General features: G+C 44.2%; 2 protein-coding genes across 2 annotated transcripts in view; both read right to left on the bottom strand.

Moving 5' to 3' along the window:
* The window catches only part of SEC63 (SEC63 protein translocation regulator), a 51,233-nt gene extending 51,039 nt beyond the window's left edge, over nt 1–194 (bottom strand). The window contains exon 1 of the mRNA XM_085541851.1: nt 8–194. Coding sequence (XP_085397977.1) covers nt 8–131 — 124 coding nt within the window. The 5' untranslated portion in view covers nt 132–194. The remainder of the gene's footprint in view (nt 1–7) is intronic.
* A 9,244-nt stretch (nt 195–9,438) lies between these two features.
* Nucleotides 9,439–20,568, bottom strand: OSTM1 (osteoclastogenesis associated transmembrane protein 1). Its single transcript, XM_015858764.2, has 6 exons — nt 20,248–20,568; nt 17,192–17,306; nt 15,896–15,993; nt 13,428–13,592; nt 12,517–12,682; nt 9,439–12,202 (listed from the first exon to the last, which is right to left on the bottom strand). Exons 1-6 carry the CDS (start codon nt 20,554–20,556, stop codon nt 12,147–12,149), a joined length of 909 nt encoding a protein of 302 aa, XP_015714250.2. The 5' UTR covers nt 20,557–20,568; the 3' UTR covers nt 9,439–12,146.
* Nucleotides 20,569–21,829: the final 1,261 nt, after the last annotated feature.

Genomic DNA, 21,829 nt, shown 5'->3' with positions numbered 1-21,829 from the left:
GGCTCACCGGCGTGCTGATCCCGGGGCCACAGGTAGTATGTGGCGGGGATGACGATGAGCCCCACGAAGCTGGTGAGGAAGTAGAAGAAGGTATTGCCGCTGTCGTCGTACTGGAACTGCTGCCCCGCCATGGCCGCGATACCGCCGCCCCCGCCGCACGGCGGCCCCGCTGTGGCCCTGCCGGCTCGAGAGGGGCCGAGGCAGGAGCCGCGCGATCCCGCGAGAACGGCCGCGCCCCCGCCCCCGGGAGACGTGTCACTGTGCAGCCACCATCGCCGCTGTGGCGTCACACACAGCGCGCAGCCGCAGCCAACCACGGCTCCGCCCCGCGCCTTCAGCCGGGATCCTCCTGACCGCCAGGGGGCGCTGGAGCATCCCCGGTGTGAGGGAAGGCTAAGGGATGCGGGGAGATGGTTTTAAGTTGAAAGAGGGAAGATTTAGGTTGGATGTTAGGGGGAAGTTCTTCACTAGGAGAGTGGTTAGGCCCTGGAACAGGCTGCCCAGGGAGGTTGTGGATGCCCCGTCCTTGGAGGTGTTCAAGACCAGGTTGGACGGGGCCCTGGGCAACCTGATCTAGTAAAGGTGTATGTTTGGTGGCCCTGCCAGGCAGGGGGGTTGGAACTACATGATCCTTGAGGTCCCTTCCAACCCGGGTCATTCTGTGATTCATTCTGTGATGCGGGGCTGGAGGGCTACAGGCTTCATCCTGTCTCTGCTTCTCCCATCAGCCTGTTCCAGGTGTGAAATTGTTCTGCTCTGATGGTGAAAGGCTCCCCAGGTGGAGGTGTGTCACAGATATGCCTACAGCTGTGGGTACTTGTAACCTTCCTGAACAACTGTGCGATGAAATGCAATGAAATCCAAGGAGCAGAACTGCCAGAGGCAGGGTACGGCCGGCAGATGGCGATCCGACACTGCTCTGGGGCTCCCTCCAGCTTACACCGCTGCTAAACCCATCTGATAAGAGGGTGATGTATTTCAAACCATTTGCCAGTTCTGTGGGTATGCTGGTTTCCAATAAAACGCAGATTGACGTTATATAAGTCCACCATATCTGGGGCATTAAACCAAGAAGGGAAGAACGCGCTTAGTGTGATTAGGAGAGAAGGAGATAACAGATTTGTGTGACATACTTCATTGAAATGGGCGCTGCTGACAGAATAGCTCTTTGTAAGAGCTTCAGAAGCACAGTTGTATAGAGATGAATGGAAGCCAAGAGAGGTAATTAAATTAACAATGTTATGCCGCTGTATTAAACACAGCCTAAAAATGATGCAGTAGCATTTCCCTTAGAAGTGGGAGATGATACTATATATAAATATACTATATATAAATGATACTTATTTCTTTGCGTTTGGAGTTGTTCAAACAGTATCTGTTTTGATAGTTGACCTCGTAAAGTGGGAAGACAGAAGTAAGTCACAAAGGTCCTGTGGGCTAAACTATTTTCCAAGCTGATTATAAAGCTTAGCGCTCAAGTGGCCTTTGCACTCACAAAATACCTTCTCTTTGTAAAGGGTTATCATCACCTAATTCATTTTACCTGTGATTTTGCATTAGAGGTATTGTTTACTCCTGCACTGCTCAGAAAATGCTCAGTGTGATATTAGTCTGGCCTTGAGCACCTCCAGGGATGGGAGGGGGCATCACAGCTTCTATGAGCAGCCTGTGCAAGTGAATGGCTGTTGGCATGAGCACCTGGTGAGGAAAGTGAAGAAAGAAGAGGCACGTGGAAGGGCAACTAAAGGACCGAGATCATCTTATGATCACCTCACAAGGAGAGACTGGGCAGTAAAAGGCCCTGCACAGGGAACGGTGGGAAGGAACATGTTCAAGGTTTACAAGGCTTTGGAAACTACACGTAAGCAGAAGCACCACACACAAATATCAGGTCACGTCAGCTAGTTCATAAACTAGTTTGGTGGACATCAGGTCCAAGGATGGGTGCTACAAAGACTAGGCCCTGGATATCTCCAGTGCAGCAGAGAAAGGAGGCAATGAGCCACTGAGGATGCACACACAGAGTACTATGAGTAAGATGGCCCTTGGTGTCAGACTGCAATCCTCAGTTTTTACACTGAGTGAATAATGCAGTTCTGTAGAACTCTTACGATTGCTCCTCACCCAAACGCTGCACTCTGTGACACAAATCTCCAACCACAACCATCCAAAGCACAGGCTGCTAAAGGGCTCTCGCTTGGATGAGGTAAGCACACGAGATTGATTCTTCAGCCTTCACACTGTGCTCAACACTTCGCATTATGCTTTCAGATGCACAGTGCTCTGTGTTTTCCTACAGCGAAGGGAAAACGTACCAACATCTGTTTCTTCCAGTGTGTGAAGCACCTGTGTGCTTCCAAAGGTGTACTTAAGATTGACTGAACAGGTTTTTAAGGGAGGACCTCCAGTGCTTTTCCCAACCCTGTCAAAGCACCGAGGGAGGCCACCGCAAGGCTCGAGTCCATACCACGTTATACTGAGGTACACACAATTCCGAGCACCAGGGTTTACACTGCGAATGCTACAGCTTCTCATGGCTGCAACTTAGAGGGCAACGCTATGATTTTAATAAAGCTGTCAGATTAAGTGACTGCGTGGTTACACCGTGATATTAATACACGTTCTTAACTGTCAATTAGTTAACTGGCTAATAAAAAGAGCCCAGCTTATAGGATTTTACTAATGAATATAATGCTTTGTTTCTGGGCAAAACATATGCTTTGGATATATAATTAGAAAAGCACCCCCTCCACCCCCCATCGAGAGAGCATGTGCAGCCGAATAAAGGAGCTCATTATACCTGTGAGGGGTCAAAGTCTGTGGATCTGTAGCTTATGGTATTATGACAGATTACAAAATCACTCCATTATGTTAGTCAATCTGTTTCCAAGCACAAACTAGCAGGGAGCAGGGCACTAGAAACTCCCAAGCAAGGCGCCCGGTGGCTTTTCCCAAAGGTCTTATGATAGGTCAGCTGCCAGTGGCATCACCTCTGACAGCTCACATGTCAGACCTCTGCCGTATGACTTCTGTCTTTGTTATTGCAGAGGCTCTTCAGCAGCAATCAATGCCTGCTTCAGGTTGCAAAGAGCTCCCGGTAAGAGCTGAAACAAATTTGAAATCCATGGGTAGCCATCATTTGTGCTAATGAAAGAAAAAAGCAGAGCACTTATGCTCCATCTGACCTCCCTCAGGCTCCCTGATAAAGAAAAAGAAGAAGAAAAAAGAAGAAAACAAGTTTTTAAGTAGAGAGGAGAGAGAACAGCTGAGCAGCAACAGCTGGGAGGGAAAGCATCGTGTTCAGCATCAGTGCGTTTCGGGGTTTGAAAAGAAGAAAAAGAGTAATTCACATTCAGGATAAAGAGATTTCAGACATGGTAGACACCCTAAGAAATATTTGACTTTCCTGATCTTTCAGGGAAATTATTCTGCTGGAAGGTCTTATTCAGTCAGTTCAGCACAAAACTCCCTGGTACCAAGAAGAAAGAAAATCCTCTTGCCTTGGAGAAACATGGGACTTGCCAGCAGTGCTTTGGGCTGCAGCTCTGTGAGGCACCATAGAGGAGGGCTGATCCCACCTGGGCTCTCCCAGGCTGGACACCCAACTCTGGGCACTCCGTGTGCTCCCATCTTTGTTGCTCTGTGGATCCTTGGTGGTTCCCAGCCCACTGCCTCATTTCTTTGCAGACTGCACAGCTCATAGAAGCTCTTCCCTATCCCCAGAGACAGGACCCAGACATGGTGCAAGTCACCCCACAGCCCCTGAGATCAGCAGAGTGACATTGTCTTATGCTGGGCGATGGCCCAGGCCATGCACTCAGATGTGTTTGGCTTGCGGCCTGGGAGTTCTCGACTTTTATAAGTTTCAACAAAAGGAGTCGAGAAGAGCTTTTGATATGGTTATTTGATCAGAGATCAAACATTTCCCCTTTGCATTCATCCTTTTCATGTTTCCAGTACATAAGTTACATTTAAAAAGAAAAACCACCCACCCTGCAGGTGTTTGGACACGTGCTTTGAGAAATCTCTCTTCTGGGCAACCGCGGAAGAGAAATAGCAAAGGGTTAAGAAATACCAACCAGGGACTGGTGCCGGCCTCGCATGGTGCCTCCACTGGGTGAATTTGAAGCTGCCCTCCTGATGTGCCACCCAACACCTTACCCTGCACCCAGCAGGCCCAGGTGCTTGCAGCCATGAGCATGGCCGTTGTCTATGGGACATCCATACCTTGCACTGCTCTCAAACCACCTGCAGAACGTGATTTCCTTCCAAGAAATAACATAGCCCAAGCAGGCAGGCAAACTCGCTCATCTTCACTGGGTTTTCATTTTTCTTTAAATGTTTTCCCATAAAGCCATGTCTATTTTTAACCTATTGATGCCGTTTCATTAGTCATTTTTCACGAGAGGGACATCTGACTGCAATTCATGCTCTTTTCATACCCTTTTAGCAGCATATACATTTATTTTCCTACCAGCGAGTAAAATGGAACCTCTTAGTCTCAGATCTAACGACCTCTAATGGTTATTTCCTTTTCCCTTTCCATTCACCTCAGATCCTGGAAGTCAGTAGCTCAGTCACTGCACTTTATGGCTCGTCTGACTCACAGCACAGCAGCTGACTAATGTGCTCTGAAGTCAAGAGGCATTTAGCAGAAAAATAAACACGTGCATTTAGAAATCTATTTTTTCAGTCACCTACATACCTGTCCCCGGTGAGCACTGCTGGGGGACACTGCAGGGGTGGCTGGACACGTGCTGGGCTGCCTTTTGCAAAGTACAGCTGGTTAAGTGTCATATAAACAAACAGGCAAGGTTGTGTTGGCCATGCCAACCAACAGGCAAGCTAAAAGCCAAGGAAATTGTTCCAGGAAAAAAGAAAGAAAAGCTTAATCTTAGTAAAAATATAGTCCCTGAACACTGGCAGGGTCAGGGTCAGATTGGGTTACGTGTTGTATAAGTCCCTGTTACACAAGCCAAGGCAGGCAGAGGCTTTCCCAGGGCCATTCTACCGTTTTCTCTTACACAGTTTGGTGTTTCTCTCTCATTCCTTTTCCCCCCCTCACTGTCCCTTCTCCTGCTTGGGCATCAAACAGATCAGTCCACATGTTTTCATCACTGTGATTTGGGAGTTCCTACCGATCACTTTGACTTTAAATAAAATAGATGTGGGAGCTTATGGGCAGATCTACAGTAACTAATATGAGTGGCTGCAATAAGGTGTAAAAATACATTTTCATATATACATATGTATATATACACATACACATGCACACTTATACATGTATGCATGCCTTATGCATACAGATATTGTTTGTCTGTGTAACAGACGAAAAAACATATCCATAGAATCACAGCATGGCTTGGGTTGGAAGGGACTTTAAAGATCATCCAGTTCTGACCCCTGAGGTAATGTTCATTCCGCACTAGTGAAACAGCCTGCTCCAAAACAAAGCAGTTAGAACACAGGGAGCAGAGGCAACCATCATTTATACCTGTGCAGTCTGGGCAAAATAACTAATGGCACTGGGGAGGCTTCTAATTACTACAGAAATAAATGTACCACCACATTTCATATAAATAGCATGACTGATATTACTCATCCCACGGCCAGCTTCACTGCAACTAATCTGAAAGATACTTTCCCTTCCAAATATGTGTTTTCCCCTCAGAGCACCCCTTCCTATTCAACTTGAGGTTCTGTTTTTTCCAGGAAAATCAGCATCTTGGCCAGTACTCACCAGCCTTCTCTTTACATGCCCGCACCCATCATCAAGACATACACCCTGAAAGCGTCTTCAGGATATTTTGTCAGTGGAGCTGTGCGAATTAAGACTGCTCTTCCAAACAGGCTTTCAGAGCGCGTCTCCACCTCCAGAAAAAGCCACCTTGAATCTCTTGACTCTTCCTTTGTCAGATCAGTTTTGATTTCCCAGTTCACCAGGGACACACGCGTTCCAGTCAGAAACACAACCGGAGCTCGATAACCTACTCCAGCAAACCACAAACACTCTACTTTTGATATTTTTCTCATTCCTGTGTTTGACTAATGGCTCTCCATTCAGCGCACTTCTTTACAATACTTGACACCAAGACCCAGAAAAGCTGCTGAAGTATACACGTGCAACTCATCTGTCTTGCAAAGAAAAAGAATGATAACTTCATACTGCAAACAGCATCCCTGGAAAATTCCTAACCATTTTTCTTAACTACGGAGAACATACAAATGACATAACAACTACAACCTGCTTCTTAACCAACAAGAAGGGGGCTGTCTAATGCAGCCTTTCCATGACAGAGGGAATGAACGAAACTGTAGGCCCTGCTAGGCAGGGGGGTTGGAACTACATGATCCTTGAGGTCCCTTCCAAACCGGGTCATTCTGTGATTCTGTACCTGAAACACACTGACTTCAGTTTGACATAAGTCATTTATTTCATGGTTAACCCTGGAAAAGTCCTGCAGGGAATATATGCATTAATCCCGCTCATCAGTTTGGTTCCAACTTGGGTTGGATGAAGGAGCTGCTGCAACCCAAACTCAAATTTATTGCTCCAAATACTGTAAAAAAGCAACACTCCAGAGCCCCTTGTGATCCTCACACAAACTATTTCAGAGGGAAGAAAGAGACAATGCTGTAAAGCGCTGAGCATTACAACGAAACATAAAGCAGCATTAAAGTTGCTCTGTGCCTAATGCTGCGGTTTAAGCTAATCTTGTTTTGGTTGAATGGCATGTTCATTGCAGCAAATAAATCAGCAATGTGTGGGATTATTGAAGAGGAAAGATATATTAAACCAGTTTAGGGCATCATATCGATTTACTTTTTTTTAAAGTGTCCGATTTAGCTTGGCGTTTTTCAACAGTCAGTTCTAATAAATGCTTGTAGAGCACAGATTAAGCAGGTGGGAATGCTGCCCAGAAAGAGTATTATGAATAACTTAAGGCACTGGTTTAATTGCAGCAATCCATGATACTGCGCTGGCACCAGAGTGGAATTTTCAGTATTAAAACTTCAACCCAACTACTAGCAAGTCTCTCTCTTTACTAAAATATTTGAAATAGCTTTCCAACACTTTCACATTAGACAGGAGTAGGGAAAGATTTTCAGGGGTCGTTTAACTGTTTAACTTCTAGCATAACTCATTGAGTAATTTAAAATACATAATTAGCAGTTGTTAACTTGACACTACTTGCATCCGGCTGCAAAGCACTGCAGCAGCATCCCTGCCCTCCCTGTCATTCCTTTTTGGGGGATACAAAGAAGCAAAATAGCACAAACACAGCTCAAACTCCTATCAAAGCTATGCCATGCTGTAGAGCATTCCTATGTGCTTGAACCACAGCAGACAGGCCAGGAGGCTGCTGAGGCTGCAGGGCAAACCAGTTTTCTCCTATTTATTTCTCCAGTTATCCAGCACCTGTGTGCTGGGGATCAGGGAGCAACACCTCGCTCAGAGCAGACCCAGGAACGCCCAAAAGTGGGGAATCAAACACAGCTGTGTGTCCCGTGCAGCTGTATCCAACTCTGGAGATAGTCCTGCAGGAAGATGGATTAGGTGACCTCCAGCAGCCTTGAAGCAGAGCTGACAAGAGGGAAAGAAACACATTTAAGACTTTGGTAAAAGAGCAAAACATTTTGCAATACCAAACGGCCTCACCACTGCATGAGCACTCTGGCATAAATCAGAAGCGTTCTAGGCAACTCCTTAGACCTTGAAGCAGATGCTGGGGGAAAATAATTTGGACCGGCATCATCTTTCAAGTAGATAGTTGCTGCATTTCAACTCTTGGCACAACAGGAGGCTGCTAGCTGCACCTACATCATCCTGGCTGACTCCAGCAGGTTACGAGAGACACTAATTGCAGTACTGGGAGACATAATGCTTCAGAGAAGTTGCAGAATTGATTGACTCTTCTGTTCCAATGTGTAGCTTCCCACCCTGGCATAAACACAGAAGGTGCATCCTGTACGGTTAAGCTTAACAACAGCCAGGTTAAAAATGTTTACCCTAATCCCAGAAGGAAAACCTCACACAAAAACATGAAGCAAAAGCAGTAAGTTACACATACACTCTGATTAGGGAAGCGGTAATTTTACTGATCACGTAGTTTATAATTCCAGAGAAGCTCTATACTCAGGGCACAAAATCTAACGTATAAATTAGCAGAACTGCAAGATTTGATGGCAATTGATTAACTGGACAAGGAGAACCAGAAGCAAAACATTCAGAAGCTGAGCCATTTTGTGATTCTAACAGACATGTCATAAAGATGGGAGAAAAAGCAACCATTACACAAAAAACCAAGGCTTTTTCATTTGTTTTAAAGGAAAACCAAGTCAGTTATTCACTACTAAGCAGTAACCCACACTAGGTTTGAAATAAAAAATGAGCTCTGTTGTAAACCTTTGAATGAAGATTCCTTCAACACTACCTGCAGCATCACACAAAGTACCATCCCAGGAGAATGCAGCTGCTTTTACACAACTCACAAGTGCCTGCTGTCATCCTACCACTCATTCCTTCCTGTTCCTGGCCTACATGTGCCATCACAGACAAGTGGGGAAACAGGCTGAGCTCCTCCATCTCCCTGTTGCCAGTCCACCACCTCACCTGTACCTAGGAGCCTGAGCCTCCTCTTTCTAGCTCAGCTGCAGCCAAGCCCCTCCCGTACCCTCCTCTCTCAGGCTGTCTCAGCCACCTGTGAATTTTCAGCAGCTTCTCCTCCCAAAATGCTTTGCTTTTAGCGTGATTCCAGGCACACATTTCCACCCTCAATTCCTCCTTTTTACTCCCTGGGTTCATTCTCCACCCTTCCTGCTTATCAGTTTCTTATACTTTCACCCTCTTGGCACCCTCTCCCAAGAACACACGCAAGCTGAACAGTACCGAGCTTCCCAGCTGAAGCTGCCCCTTACATGCTGACATGAATACTCGCCCAGCCTTTCTGGAAGTCCCTTAGCATGCAACCCACTGAGATTATATTTACCTCAGTGCTATCATCAGCTGAGATGCCCAAGTCTCTCCACCGTGATTCACCGCATTGTCATTTTAAAGAAAAATCAGTTTCAACAGAAATTCAAAGCTGGAACTGTTGGAGCCGAAAAAGCAGCCAATGCAGCAAGCGAAAGCCTCCCACAAAGACACCAAGTTATCCTCACCGCCAGTATGCCAATGCAAGAAACTCCACTGCTACTAACAGCAGTCCTTCCATATGCTTCAGCAGGTTTGAACTGAGCTCAAACTCCACCCTTTCTCAGCAGTTGCAGTTCATTTGTTCCGTAATTCAGCGCAGCGCTGCTTTGAAAGTGTCTTTCTGATCCTGTTTCCCTGCAAATGGCATAATGAGGAATAATAAGCAGGTGCCTCTAAACACAAACCCAGAACAGCGGGAGCATAAGACTGCTGCAAATGGAGCAATTAAGTAACCACACTGCTCACTATTTATTGACAATCTTTATTAAGGCTGTTAAGAAGTTTCCTAATAGGTATAAATACAAACCAAAGTGCTACCCCCACTGTTAGAAATCTTTATTTGCACAAAAAGATACAAACAACCAGCATTGCCAAAGTTTGCTGTTTTGTACATATAATACCAAAGAGAAACAAAATGAACCGAAGAGAAAGATTAGCAGCAAAAAGAATTCTAGGCCTCCTTCATACACACAAACTGCATGCTCCTGCATTTCTCTAAGTAAGAGTACAAAGAGAATTCAGCCAATTCCTTCTTATAAGCAACACCCTACCAAAAATATAACACTGTAAAGCAAGGCAGCAGGGCAAAGTTTGGAGAAAAAGGAGAAACAGTAGATAGAAGATGAAAAATCTCAAGTGTAAACATCACCGCTGCCTTAAAACAACAACCAACAAAAGTCACATGAGCGTTTCCATTTGGCTTAGAAGCCAGGAAAACAAGAAAAGCTGGGGTTTTTGGTTGTTGGTTTTTTTTTAAGTGCTTAATCACCACATCCAAAGTAATGACTTTGAGACCTACTTAGCACGAATGTGCTCAAAAAGCCACTGCTTACAGTATAAAAGCTGTCATTCTGAAATGCCGCGCATACAAACTGGCTTTATCTGCGTGAATGAAAGATTGCTTTCAGCAGCTCTCAATCATATGATGTCCCAAATCGAAGTAATGCTATTAGAACAGGCAGCTGAGTAAGTCCCAGAAAGTGCAAGTTTGAGAACTAGAGATACAAAAAAGATCAAGATACAAAAACATATTCATCTTTTTTTCCTCTTGGAAGGCAGTGTGCCTTTCCCAGTTGCAGAATAACCAAGTAATAAGCAGAAGTAACAACAGTTTTCTATTACTGTTATACACTACCTAGAGCAAACTGACTGTCGACCTAGAAATTCACATGTAACAAAGGCAGATGAGTACAAATACTATTATTTTGTTATAAAATGCCAAAAACACGCCACCCAATCGTGTGGACATAACCAGTCAGTAACGTGGCATTGCACTTTGTGTTAAACACACGCTGTCAACTTGACTTTAAAATGGACAGCGTGTCCTGACCCAAAAAATAAAATAGCAAAAAGAAACCGACCAAAACCAAAGAACCACAACAACTCAAAATGCTTTAGGATTGCTTCATTAAATTGCTACATATTTATTTGAGCCTTTGTGCAAAGGAAAAGTGAAACATATCAGGCCCTAAAGCAAGACAAATACATAAGACTTCACAGGAGTTTTGACAGAAGTCAGACACACAGGTTTCAAGATCTTTTTTTGCCAAGACGGCCGTTCATTATGATCTCATGGTTATAAAAACACATTTCAAAAGGGGAGCAAAGACATTCACTAATCTCAGGTATAGCTATAAACCACTTTAACCCCGCTGCTCTCCCAAGTTAGCACTACCATCAGCCAAACTGAACCTCTGGTATTGCTGCAGCTGCTACCTGTAAAACCATACCTACCGCCTATCAGCAGCACTGTCCATCCCTGAAGTTATTATACCACTTTTTGGCTTTTTAACCTGCTTTGGAATCCTACAACCTTATATTAATTATTCATCTGTTCCAACGGCTATTTTTTAAAACTATTTATTGAAAGTCATCAATTCCCAACATATTATCTTTACTGTCCTGCAGGACTTGAATCCCCTGGCTCATGTACCGATACAATACACGTTGTATAGAAAAGGACTGTGTTTTTCCCCACTACATTCCTGTAAACACCTCTGTATTAAGCCACAGCAAGCTCTAGGCTAGGAAATTCCTCCAGTGACTTGACTTAACCTCACTTCTCCACCCAAAAAAACCCAACTCCACAAAAAAAAAACCCACCCTTATAATTAAAAGGAAAAAAGGAAACAACACAATAAATAGAAAAAAAGTGATGCACTCAATTATCCAGGCACACACCTAGAATAACTCTCTGAAAATATAACATCTAAAGAGCAATTATTTTACTTAGTGGTTCAAGTGTGCAAATGAGTAAATACGCTGCCTGTTTCAGAAATAGCTCAATACTGTAGTCATTAATGATTGCTACTCACGTCCTGCGTTGGCAGTTCTGTTGCTTTTGTTGCTGGCTTTGGACATTATATATTACCACTTCAATTGCAGATCTCATGTTTTTCCACAGAGACCATTACAACCCACTCAGCAGCAGTATGTTTCAAGGAAGAGGTATCAGAAGGGAGTTTTTATTTTTCCAAAGTTTTCTGTCAATCCCAAGGCCATCTATTGTGTGGAAATAATGTTTCACACAGGAATATCAAATACTAATTCAAGTCTTTCCTGTCTATGAAAATCCTCTTAAAAAGATTCAGAATCTCAGACAGGTTTCTGTGAAGTTAATACAATAAATTAAAGAGGAAAAAAAAATGTGCCAAGAAAGTATTCTAGTGGTGAGAAATAGAAAGGCTTAGAGACAGAAAAACACCAGCTTCAGCCTGAGGCTGGAAAATACACAGATTTTTCAAAGCTGGAGTCCATACAGTGTCACACAGCCCTGCCTTGTCATGTTTGTTAATATCCTCGCTTAGAAGTCAGACAGCATTTTGTTTAACTTGTGTTGCTCTGTATCATTACACTAAACCATAATTAACTCCTCTTTTGTGCCGGCCTCATTCCAACACAATTGTACCCACTGTATACCAGCAGCAGTTCTCAGGTTTTGTTTTGCAGCTCAGCTGTATTTTTCTTGGATGTTCACAAGACTGGCATTTGACTGGATACGTTTGGCTAGAAAGGGAAAAATTATATGAAAATTAAACACAAAGAATTCCACAAAACTAGTCTCTCCACTCCCTCTATTTATTCAGCACAGACTCGCAAACAGCTTTCTGCTCACGTCCAAAAACTTTAATGAAAAGATATGGCTGAAGCTCTTTACTACCCTTCTTCAGGGGACAGCAGCAGACTAATAGTCGCTATTAGCGCCGTCAGCACAGCTGCAGGCAGAGCCGGCTGGGCCCCCGCTCCCACCAGAGCCAAGAGAGTCCCTGGCAACACCCAGCTAATAGCACTCTAATAGCAAAACGAGCAACATGACTTACGCAAAATGAGTATCCGCTTCTTCTGCTTTGAGTGAAGGAAGCTACTGAGATAAAAAACAATAGGTAGGAAGAGGATAAAGGATGAAACGGCAATCACTGGAACTGTATCACTGCAGGGAACAGAGCAGTTGAAAGTCCTGCTCCAAAGCTTCCGAGTGATGTTCATCTAAAAGAAAGACATAAGCAAGCAGTGAAAGAGAGTGTACACGTTCTTGCTGTGCAGATGCCCAGGTCTCAAGATATTCAAGTGTTCAAACATGACCCGAGGAAACAACTTTTCACAGATCTCCCATTAAAAATAAGCAAATCCCTGGAAGTGTCAAAACAGACCATTTACAGAGAGCCAAGCTAATAATAAGACAGTATGCACATATACTGCATACATTGCCATATGCTTGTCCCACAGAACTCACTGACAGCCTGTGGGGATGGGGCTAATCTCACACTTTCAACAACACTCCTTTTGTCCAATCACTTGAAAACCCACAATATAACAAAGCTTTATCCAAACATACGCTGCAAATCCTGTAGACCCCTAGACACAGTTGCCATAATAAGGAATCAATATTACACTGTCTAGAAAAACAGCAGCAAACTCTGCATTAAAAGCCAGGAGATTAAGAGGTGTTCTTTTGTTTTTTTGTTTTCTTTAAATCTGTCCCCTTTCACAGTAACAAGAAATTAAAGTGCAGCTACTCCAACAGGAATGTGCCCAGGCAATCAGGAGCTTCAGTCATGCCCCCACTGCACCAACTGAGGATAGGAGCTAACCTCCCTCCTGCAGGATATCCACACTACTGCCAGTCCCTAATTAAAAGGGAAAAGGCAATCCCTAGCAAAGCAAGCACAAATGGCTCAGATTAACTAGGACTTTTATAAGATCTCCATGCTGAATATTCACAAATACTTACTGCATCTTCCACATCGATACACAAGTGTGCAGGGTGCCCGGACTCATCACCATGTCTGTTCAGCCTTTGCAACTTGTTATAGAGGTCATTCAAATTTTTGTAGGTTCCATTGCAGTTCCTACACACTTCTGTGTAGTTATTTGGTGATAGATCCATGGCTTGTCCCTAAGGTTATAAAATAGCAACATTCACAAAGAGATTTAAGGCATTATAAAAATCTTAAAATACAGAGTCAGGCTTCAACCAAAATCCAGACTAGCAACAAACCACAATTCAAAAAGGCCCAGACAAACATGAGTACGCAGGAAGGAAGAGGACCAATTCTAATTCATTAGGCTGTTCTAGTAACAAAATGAGGTAAAGACAGGCATGTCCAACCTGCAGCCCAGCATGGCTTGAAACGTGGCTGCCCCCTGCCCTGCAGCATCATGGAGACAGCCGGTCTGCACCCATTGCTCAGCAACAACCAAACATCAGTGAGCTATTAACCCATATGGGCTGAAACCACAACAAGTAGAGGGCACAGTGCAGCACTAGCTCAAGTTATGGCAAATAATTTTTTATATTTTGATATATCGGCTAAACACGGCCCAGTAAACAGCAAAAAATAGGCAGCTGTGCTTCCCATTGTGATAAAAGAATTTGAGAACAAGCCTCAAGATTGCAAAAAAATTATCAACTTTTCAGTGTATTTGTGACTCCATTTTCAGTCAGCATAAATAGACAACCTGCACGTTTTCAAATGGAATGCACAGAGTTGCAATTAGACATTCAGCTCAAAAATCTGATCATGTCTCTTTACGATGCCTTTCGTGAGCCCTAACTTAACAGAGAGAAATATCTCACTCTTCACCATCATGTCTTGTTCATGTCGTCACTTTTTGGCAGTACATACACTTGTGAACAACTGTTTTCAAGGATGAAGCACAGGAAAATATCATTAAAAATCTCTGACAAACGTCTTGAGACCTCACAAAGAATTGCAGCCACTGCCACTGATGCAATAGTTTCACAAAAACAAGGTCAAATATCCCACATTATGGTTTTGTGGCCCTCTTTTTTTTTAATCTTTTAATAAAATATATTTAAAAATAAAATATTTCATTACTTATAGACATTAACTCAAAAGTAATGCCTCCTATTTCATCCTACTGTTCCACGATATCAGATGCAGTTATTGGTGGTACAGCAGTAGAGGTTGAACCTTCTCACCAATTTCCCATTACATTTTGTTGCTGTCTGACAGATGGCAGCAGAGGGGCAGTCAGACACAATGGCATCTGACATGGATGTGTGTACGTAGCAAAGGTGCATCACTGAATTCCTCCATGCAGAAAAACAAATGACATCCAATGACATACATCAACACTTGCTGAATGTTTATGGAGAGCAAATGAGATGTGAGCACAGTGGGTGGTACATTTTGGATGTGGCAACAGTGACTGTGGGACACCTCTGCTGGTTCAGACTTTCACATGCATGGCATATACACTCCTGTTCATAGCTGACAAAAATGCAGAGCTAATAGTGGTGATCATGTTAAAAAGATGTTGTTTTGTAACTTAGAATTTGCTCTATCAAACAGTACTATTGTGCTCATTTTACCTGTTGCCAGGGAAATAAGTAGGAAGCATTACTTTTGGAGCAGCCTGCAGAACTGCAACCCAAGACAATTCGTCTTCATTCAATGCAGCCCAGAAAAGCCAGAAGTTGGACACACACAGGTTAAGATCTAATTTAGTTTTCTGACCGACGAACCAGACTGTGTGGCTCCCAACCAATGCTTACTGCAGCTCGCTTTTTACATATTATCAATAATAAAAAACAATTTCCTCTGCGATTGTACCATACTCGTTATTTCCCATTTTTATCACTGACTGATCACACAGAATGTGGCTAGTTACTGACTGAAACAGAACATGAGCTGTTTCTTGGGTAATTTACGGCATTTCCTTTGAGGAAAATTACTACGTTTATTTCATAAACTGCATTACATTACCTTTGTAGTATGGACTGCTAATTATTTTACAAGTTGAAACAACTGTAACAATCATTTAAGGCAGCTGGTCCTTCTGAACTAGTCTATATTATTAAAAGGTTATTTAAAGATTGAATTGTTCAGTCAGAAGACAACAATTCCACAAACAGGGAGAAAAGGAAATTCACAGCATGCAGAAATTATTGTACTTGCTTTGTAATTATCAACTGTGGTGAATTCAGAAATTCCGATGTGAAGCAGCATCACAATTACATACAAAATGAAATCAAGGTGAATATCAATTAGAATTCATTTTAGTCTCGCCATCTCTAAACATCAGCATTTCTGTAGATCACAGCTTTATCTGTGTAAACTGCCAGCAAGTTTGTAAATCTTGCCTGGTTTACATCTGCATTATATTCAGCATTAATTAGAAATTTTCTAGCAATTAGAGAATTTAGTGCTTCTCTTAAATACACAGCATAAATACCTGAAGGTTATGTTCAAAACATGTCAGAGATTTATTGAATAAATCCATGAATTCTTGAGTAGAATTTGATAATCCCTCACTGTTGTTCTTCATACAATCTGTCAAAGAGAAAGAAAAACATGAGGATATTCTAACATTTCCAGAGCTGACAAACCCCAGACACTTCACTCTTGCAAAAAGAGCTCTCGACTACAGAGGATGGATCTAGTCAGCCCTGCATTTTCTGCCTGCCACTGATGTCCCAGACCTGCTGACCTAACTCTTCATCGAGAATATGTTTCAGAATTAATTGGCCTTGATTAAGTGAAAGATGAAGACTATCATCAAGAGGTTTCTGAAGAGGGGGTCTGAATTATCTTTGGACTTTAAGATAAAACAAGGCATTACTTTTTATTTTCTACCCTGCAAATCTGGCTTTGCTCAGCAACAGCAATAGTTATCAGGGGAACGTAGAAGCAAAAGAAATGGAGTTTAAATGGACAGCACCCAAGAAAAGGCCAGACCACAAACACAGTGGTAGAAATCAGAGCGTAGTTATTATTGTTTAATACAAGAGCTGACCATTTCACCAGTTCAGCCCCAACACATTACCACTTTCAGTCAACCATCCTACTTTAGATGCTCTAACCCTTAGAAATGCCAAGGTCTGGGAATTTTAAATGTTCAGCAAAGGAACTATGAGAGCAAGCCAACATCCCAGAAACTCTTCCCGAGAGAAGGAACTGACATTAGTATGGAGAAAAGACATTCAGCTGGACACTAGAAGGGAACACAAGTCATAACCTGGCAGGACAGCACAGACCACATTGCTCCTTCTGCATTGTCTTTCCAGCCTTCACAGACCCCAGACACGTAAATGAAAACTAACACTTCAGGCTCTCATCTGTAACATGTAGCTTCACAGAGATATTCCCCATTTTCTAGTGCACATTTAAGCTTAGAGTCCTTGTTTTCATACCAGGGGAACAGCAAAAAGCCACACTATCTATCAGCACAGCACAGCACCATCAGCATAGGGACACTGAGGCACAATGGTGGACCTGGATAGTCTCCACCCATTAAGTGAATTCAAAAGCAGAGATGTGAAGGCAAATACTATTCAACCTGAAAGCATTCCAGCTGTTGTCGTTTTATTAATAAAGAAGTCCTCACTGGAGTTATTCTAGTTTAGGATCTTTACATACACATTGTGTACAGCATAAACAAATACAGACAATTCCAATCTGTGCAAATTTTAGATGCAGCATTGAGGTAAGTCATAACAGTAGCACAACAGCTACAGAACAAGTCACTCACTTGCACAGTTGGCTGCTTCCCAGGTGTCATTAAAGAACGCTGAAAGGGTCACAACTACCTGCAGCCTGTCTGAGGTCAGGATACTTTTGGCACAATTGTGGCTCTCCGTGGAATTCTAGAACAATAATGAAATAAAAATAATTTTAAAAAGAGCAATCAAATGTTAAAAATACAAAAAGAAAGTTTTTGGATGGTATTTTAGGCAAACACAGCTAAACATTGCATCTCATCACACTGACATTTCTAGACTAAGCAAAGCAGAATCAAAAGAAGAAAAAGTCTTTTGATTCTCCAAATCTTGCTACCAGCAACACAGCTTGCTGTGCGTTGCCTTTGAAGAGCTACTAGGACTGAACACGCATCAGTTAAAAGTACATGACCACAAGAAGAAGAAAGCACTAGATGATCTTTAAGATCCCTTCCAACCCAAGCCATTCTACAATGCCATGACTCTATAACAGACCTCTGTCAGACAGTTCTTGTTCCCCTGGTTCTGGACAGCTGTCCCTGGAGCCAGCTCCAGGCCCACACAGCCAGAGAGAGGGATGTGGTCATTCTCAAGAGACCACAGAATTACCTGAAGGAGCTGATTCAGTGGAATGGACTCCAAGCAAACAAAACCCAAACAACAGAAAACAACATCCAGAAATGCTGCACCAATATAAATGTATCAGCAACAAGCTGCTTCCACATACAGCTACACAAGAACAAAGTCCTCCACAAAGCAATGCAGCAGTAATGCCCACAAGCCTACTATTAAGCCAGGTTCTCTTCTTCACTGGATGTGGGTACCAAGCTGATCTTATCTGAGAGCATCATCCAACATACCCAATCCTCAAAGGGGACACATCAGGAGAACACTTGGAACAACTTGTTCTCTGGATGAAACTAATAAAAAAAGAATGACTATAAAAGCAACTACGGAATAAACAGGAAATGAAATATCCCTATCAGAATTTAGAGTGTTTTTCTCCTCCAAAGCTTTATTTTCCCCCTCAAATCCCCAAGAAAAACCATGATCTGCAGTCAGCTGACTCCTGCGCTCTAGATCCTGGTTTCTAGCTGCTAAATTGCCTTAAGCACTTCCTCGAACTGCCACAGCTGCCAAATGCCTCTTTGATAAGCAACATGGGACATGCATGAAAAAGAATCTCTTCAATAAGAAACATGTTGCTCATACAGCTTTATGAGACATCCATTTTTCACCCTTAAGATATATATATGTATATATATATATATTTTTTTTAATAAGAAAGTTTCCCTTTGAGACTGAACTGCATAAGTCTAATATTGCCACTTCTGGTAACTCCCACAGTTTCAGTTCTAGTAAGTATCATACAGACATGCAATCAAGTTGCACATGCAGGAAACTCCCCGGTTGCTTCACAGGGTGCAGTTAAAACTGAAACTTCCTCACCACAAACTCATGAGTGGGGAACAAGTATTTTACATCCCATACTGGGTCTGGTCAAACTATATCACTCCTTGAAAATGCTTTCCTAACTTAGTTAATAAGCCTAGTGAGAAGGATTTTACTTTTCAGGGATGTCCAAAATTTAACTTGGCTGTTTCTTTCCTACTGCAGCGTAACTACTGCAGGATGGGAATGACTGAAAACATCAAACACCTGATCAATGATCGTGGATCCAGGTCAAAGGAGCTCATCTTCTGTATTTATTTGGTTAGGTCGTCCATGCACAGAAGGAAAGTCAAATGCTCTTCGATACGAATTTCAGGTGAAATACTGAACCAGCCCTCCAGAACAACAGTCATAATGAATTCTTACACATTGCAAGCACTGGGGCTTGTTTGGCAACCTGCTCCTACTCAGAAGTATCCCAAAGGTGACCTGCACCCACAAGTGCAAGGTATTTCAGCAGAGTTCTGTACCTATCTTTAAGATGTCATACAAACGTAAGAATTGCAGGTTCACTCCCTCGCCTTCGCATGGCCTAATATGAGATGGCAAAGAACAGTTTCCAGACAAGAAACAAACAATACAGGCGTCTACATTCAAACAGCAGACTACAGGCTAGTTAATTGTCCTTGAGAGGGCAAATATCAAATGAATGTCCATTTGCTTTTCCAATACCACAACAAAGGTGAGGGAGGACAGGCAGACAACAAATCAAAAGTAGGCAAGAAGCGACACTTCTTAACGTGACAGCTAAATGAATGTGAAATCATTTGCAACGTGATGCTGTAGTAACAGAAGTCTACACAGGTTTAGTCTATCAGTAGTGATTCCAAATACAGATTAAGTACTCTCTAAACTGGAAGTCTTGGTGACAGACTGCTACAAACTTGCTCTCTCCCTGTACTCTTTATGAGGACAACCACTTCCAGCCACCATCAGAGAACAGACAAAGCCCTTCAGTCTCATCCACCACTGTTGTCTTCACACCATGTTATGGACTAACTTCTAAAAACAGACAAGTTGGATGGGTTAAAGAACAGATACAAATACATAGCACTAGTCATCAACCACATCCAGTAGGAAGAAATGAAAATAAGGGGATGGAGATGCAGGAAGATGGCAGCAGGGGATGTATCGTCAGTCAGGGTTTCCTACTGCTGAAGCTCAGAGGCATCAGTTAGTGCCCAGAGCTCCCATGCTGCTGACACAAGCTCCTACCAGCCTTGGAGCCACGCACTTTGGGATCAGCATTACTCACTGATGACACAGAATCACTGAATATTCCAAACTGGAAGGACACACAGGGATCACTAAGTCCAACCCCTGGCTCCAAACAGGACCACTCAAAGTTCAAATCTTATGCCTGAGGACACACAGAATCACAGAATGACGCGGGTTGGAAGGGACCTCAAGGATCATGTAGTTCCAACCCCCCTGCCTGGCAGGGCCACCAAACATACACCTTTACTAGATCAGGTTGCCCAGGGCCCCGTCCAACCTGGTCTTGAACACCTCCAAGGACGGGGCACTGGTTGTTCAGCAACCACCTCCCACGCCGAGACCCGTCCCAAAGCACCGCTTCCCCTTTCATAGGGCCATAAAGGGCCGGGACCCCCGACCCCCCCACAGCCGGACGCACCCCGACGGCGCTGGCGATGTCCCCGTACAGCGTCAGGAGGCTCCGGTAGAGGCCGCCGCAGGCCTGGCACAGCCGCACCGGGCGGGCCCGGCGGGCCAAGCACCCCGACAGCGTCGCGCTGCCCTCAGCGAAGGCGGTGAGGAGGAGACGGCACTCGGGCTCCAGCTCGGGCAGGTCTCCGGGCAGCCCCACGGCTCGTAGCTCCTCCACCATCCCCGCCGCCAGCTCCTCCGCCTCCAGCCCGGCGGCGGGGCCCAGGGCCAGAGCCAAGGCGGGCAGCAGCAACAGCTGGCTGCACAGCGGCGCCATGGCGGCCGCGCCAAGGAACCGGAAGCGCCGCGCCGCCCAACGACCCGCCTCCACCCCCGGGAAACGGCCGCTGATTGGTGGAGACGAAGAAAGGGGCGGGGCCTAAGGCAGGGCGGGCTCGTGGGAGGGGGGAGGCGGGGATGGGGCTGAGTAATGGCGGCTGTTCACAGATACACTGTGCGCTGTGTGGCACTGGGACGTGTCTGGATCTGAGTACATCTAAGAGTTTTGTTCTCTTAGATATTCATGACGTGCGAGTACAGCTTCTGTCACGTATTTCAGTTAGGTTTAGCTAGTCAGTTTCCATCCAAAAGTAGTGCTTGAAAGCACCTGTTGTGTGGGAACGTGCTTTGAAACGTGCAAGAAAAACAACAAACAAACAAACAGCAATAATTAGAAATTATTTTAATTAGGATTTGTAAGACTGGAAAAAGGAATCTGGAAAACTAGGACTGCTGGATAGGATGGGTGTAGGGAGGCAGCCTCAGGGCCAGGGCATTGCCTTGCTGTCGTTTAGTTTAATATCAACTAGACCATAAGGTGTAGGGTGAATGCTGAGAAACACTGTCCATGGGCTGGAGTCCCAGGGAGGTGGTGGAGTCTCCTTCTCTGGAGATATTCAAGACCCGCCTGGACGCCTACCTGTGTGACGTGGTGTAGGGAGCCTGCTTTGGCAGGGGGTTGGACTCGGTGATCTCTAGAGGTCCCTTCCAACCCCTACAATTCTGTGATTCTGTATGTTTAGTGGGTGCAGCACGGCTGGCAAAGCCTGAGCGGTGCAGGAACCCTTGGCTCTCAAACCCTTGAGCACGACAAAGGTGTGTACCTTGGGCTCCTCGCCCCGGTGTGTCTTGTCTGGCCACATCTACCCGGGAGAGGGCAGCAGCAATCGGGAGCCTCGCACTCTCGCTTTGCCCCAATCCCTGTGTTTCCTGCAGAAAATCTGTACTCACAGGATCAGCAGACATACGTGCCTCCCACATCCCCAGAGAAGACTTCATCACCCGGGCTCTCCCTCCTGCTGACATACACCGTCACCAGGAAGGTCCCGCTACGCTGTGGCGAGCAGCAGCTTCATTTCCACAGGTTACAAGGATGTTCTTTCCCCCTTTGCGTGGATTCTGAATGATCTCCCTTGTGAGAATGTATTCTTTCCATGGGTGGAAAACTGGTCAGGGGGAAAGAAAAAAAAATTCAGGTAAAATCTTGGAGGTTTAAACAGAATAAAAGCATTTCTGATATTAATAAATGTGTTGCTGCAGACCTGTACGAA

The sequence above is a fragment of the Coturnix japonica genome, chromosome 3 (assembly GCF_054131305.1).
Source record: "Coturnix japonica strain WE chromosome 3, WE-NBRP24, whole genome shotgun sequence".
NCBI lineage: Eukaryota > Metazoa > Chordata > Aves > Galliformes > Phasianidae > Coturnix > Coturnix japonica.
Note: the sequence above shows the minus strand (reverse complement) of the source record. Positions and strands in the feature narration are given on the sequence as shown.

Coding starts and splice junctions, on each gene's coding strand:
- OSTM1 (XM_015858764.2), bottom strand. CDS start 20,556: ATGGCGCCGCTGTGCAGCCAGCTGTTGCTGCTGCCCGCCTTGGCTCTG. Junction 17,307..20,247: donor ACATCGCCAGCGCCGTCGGG/GTGCGTCCGGCT, acceptor TTATTGTTCTAG/AATTCCACGGAGAGCCACAA. Junction 13,593..15,895: donor GTTTTGAACATAACCTTCAG/GTATTTATGCTG, acceptor TTATAACCTTAG/GGACAAGCCATGGATCTATC.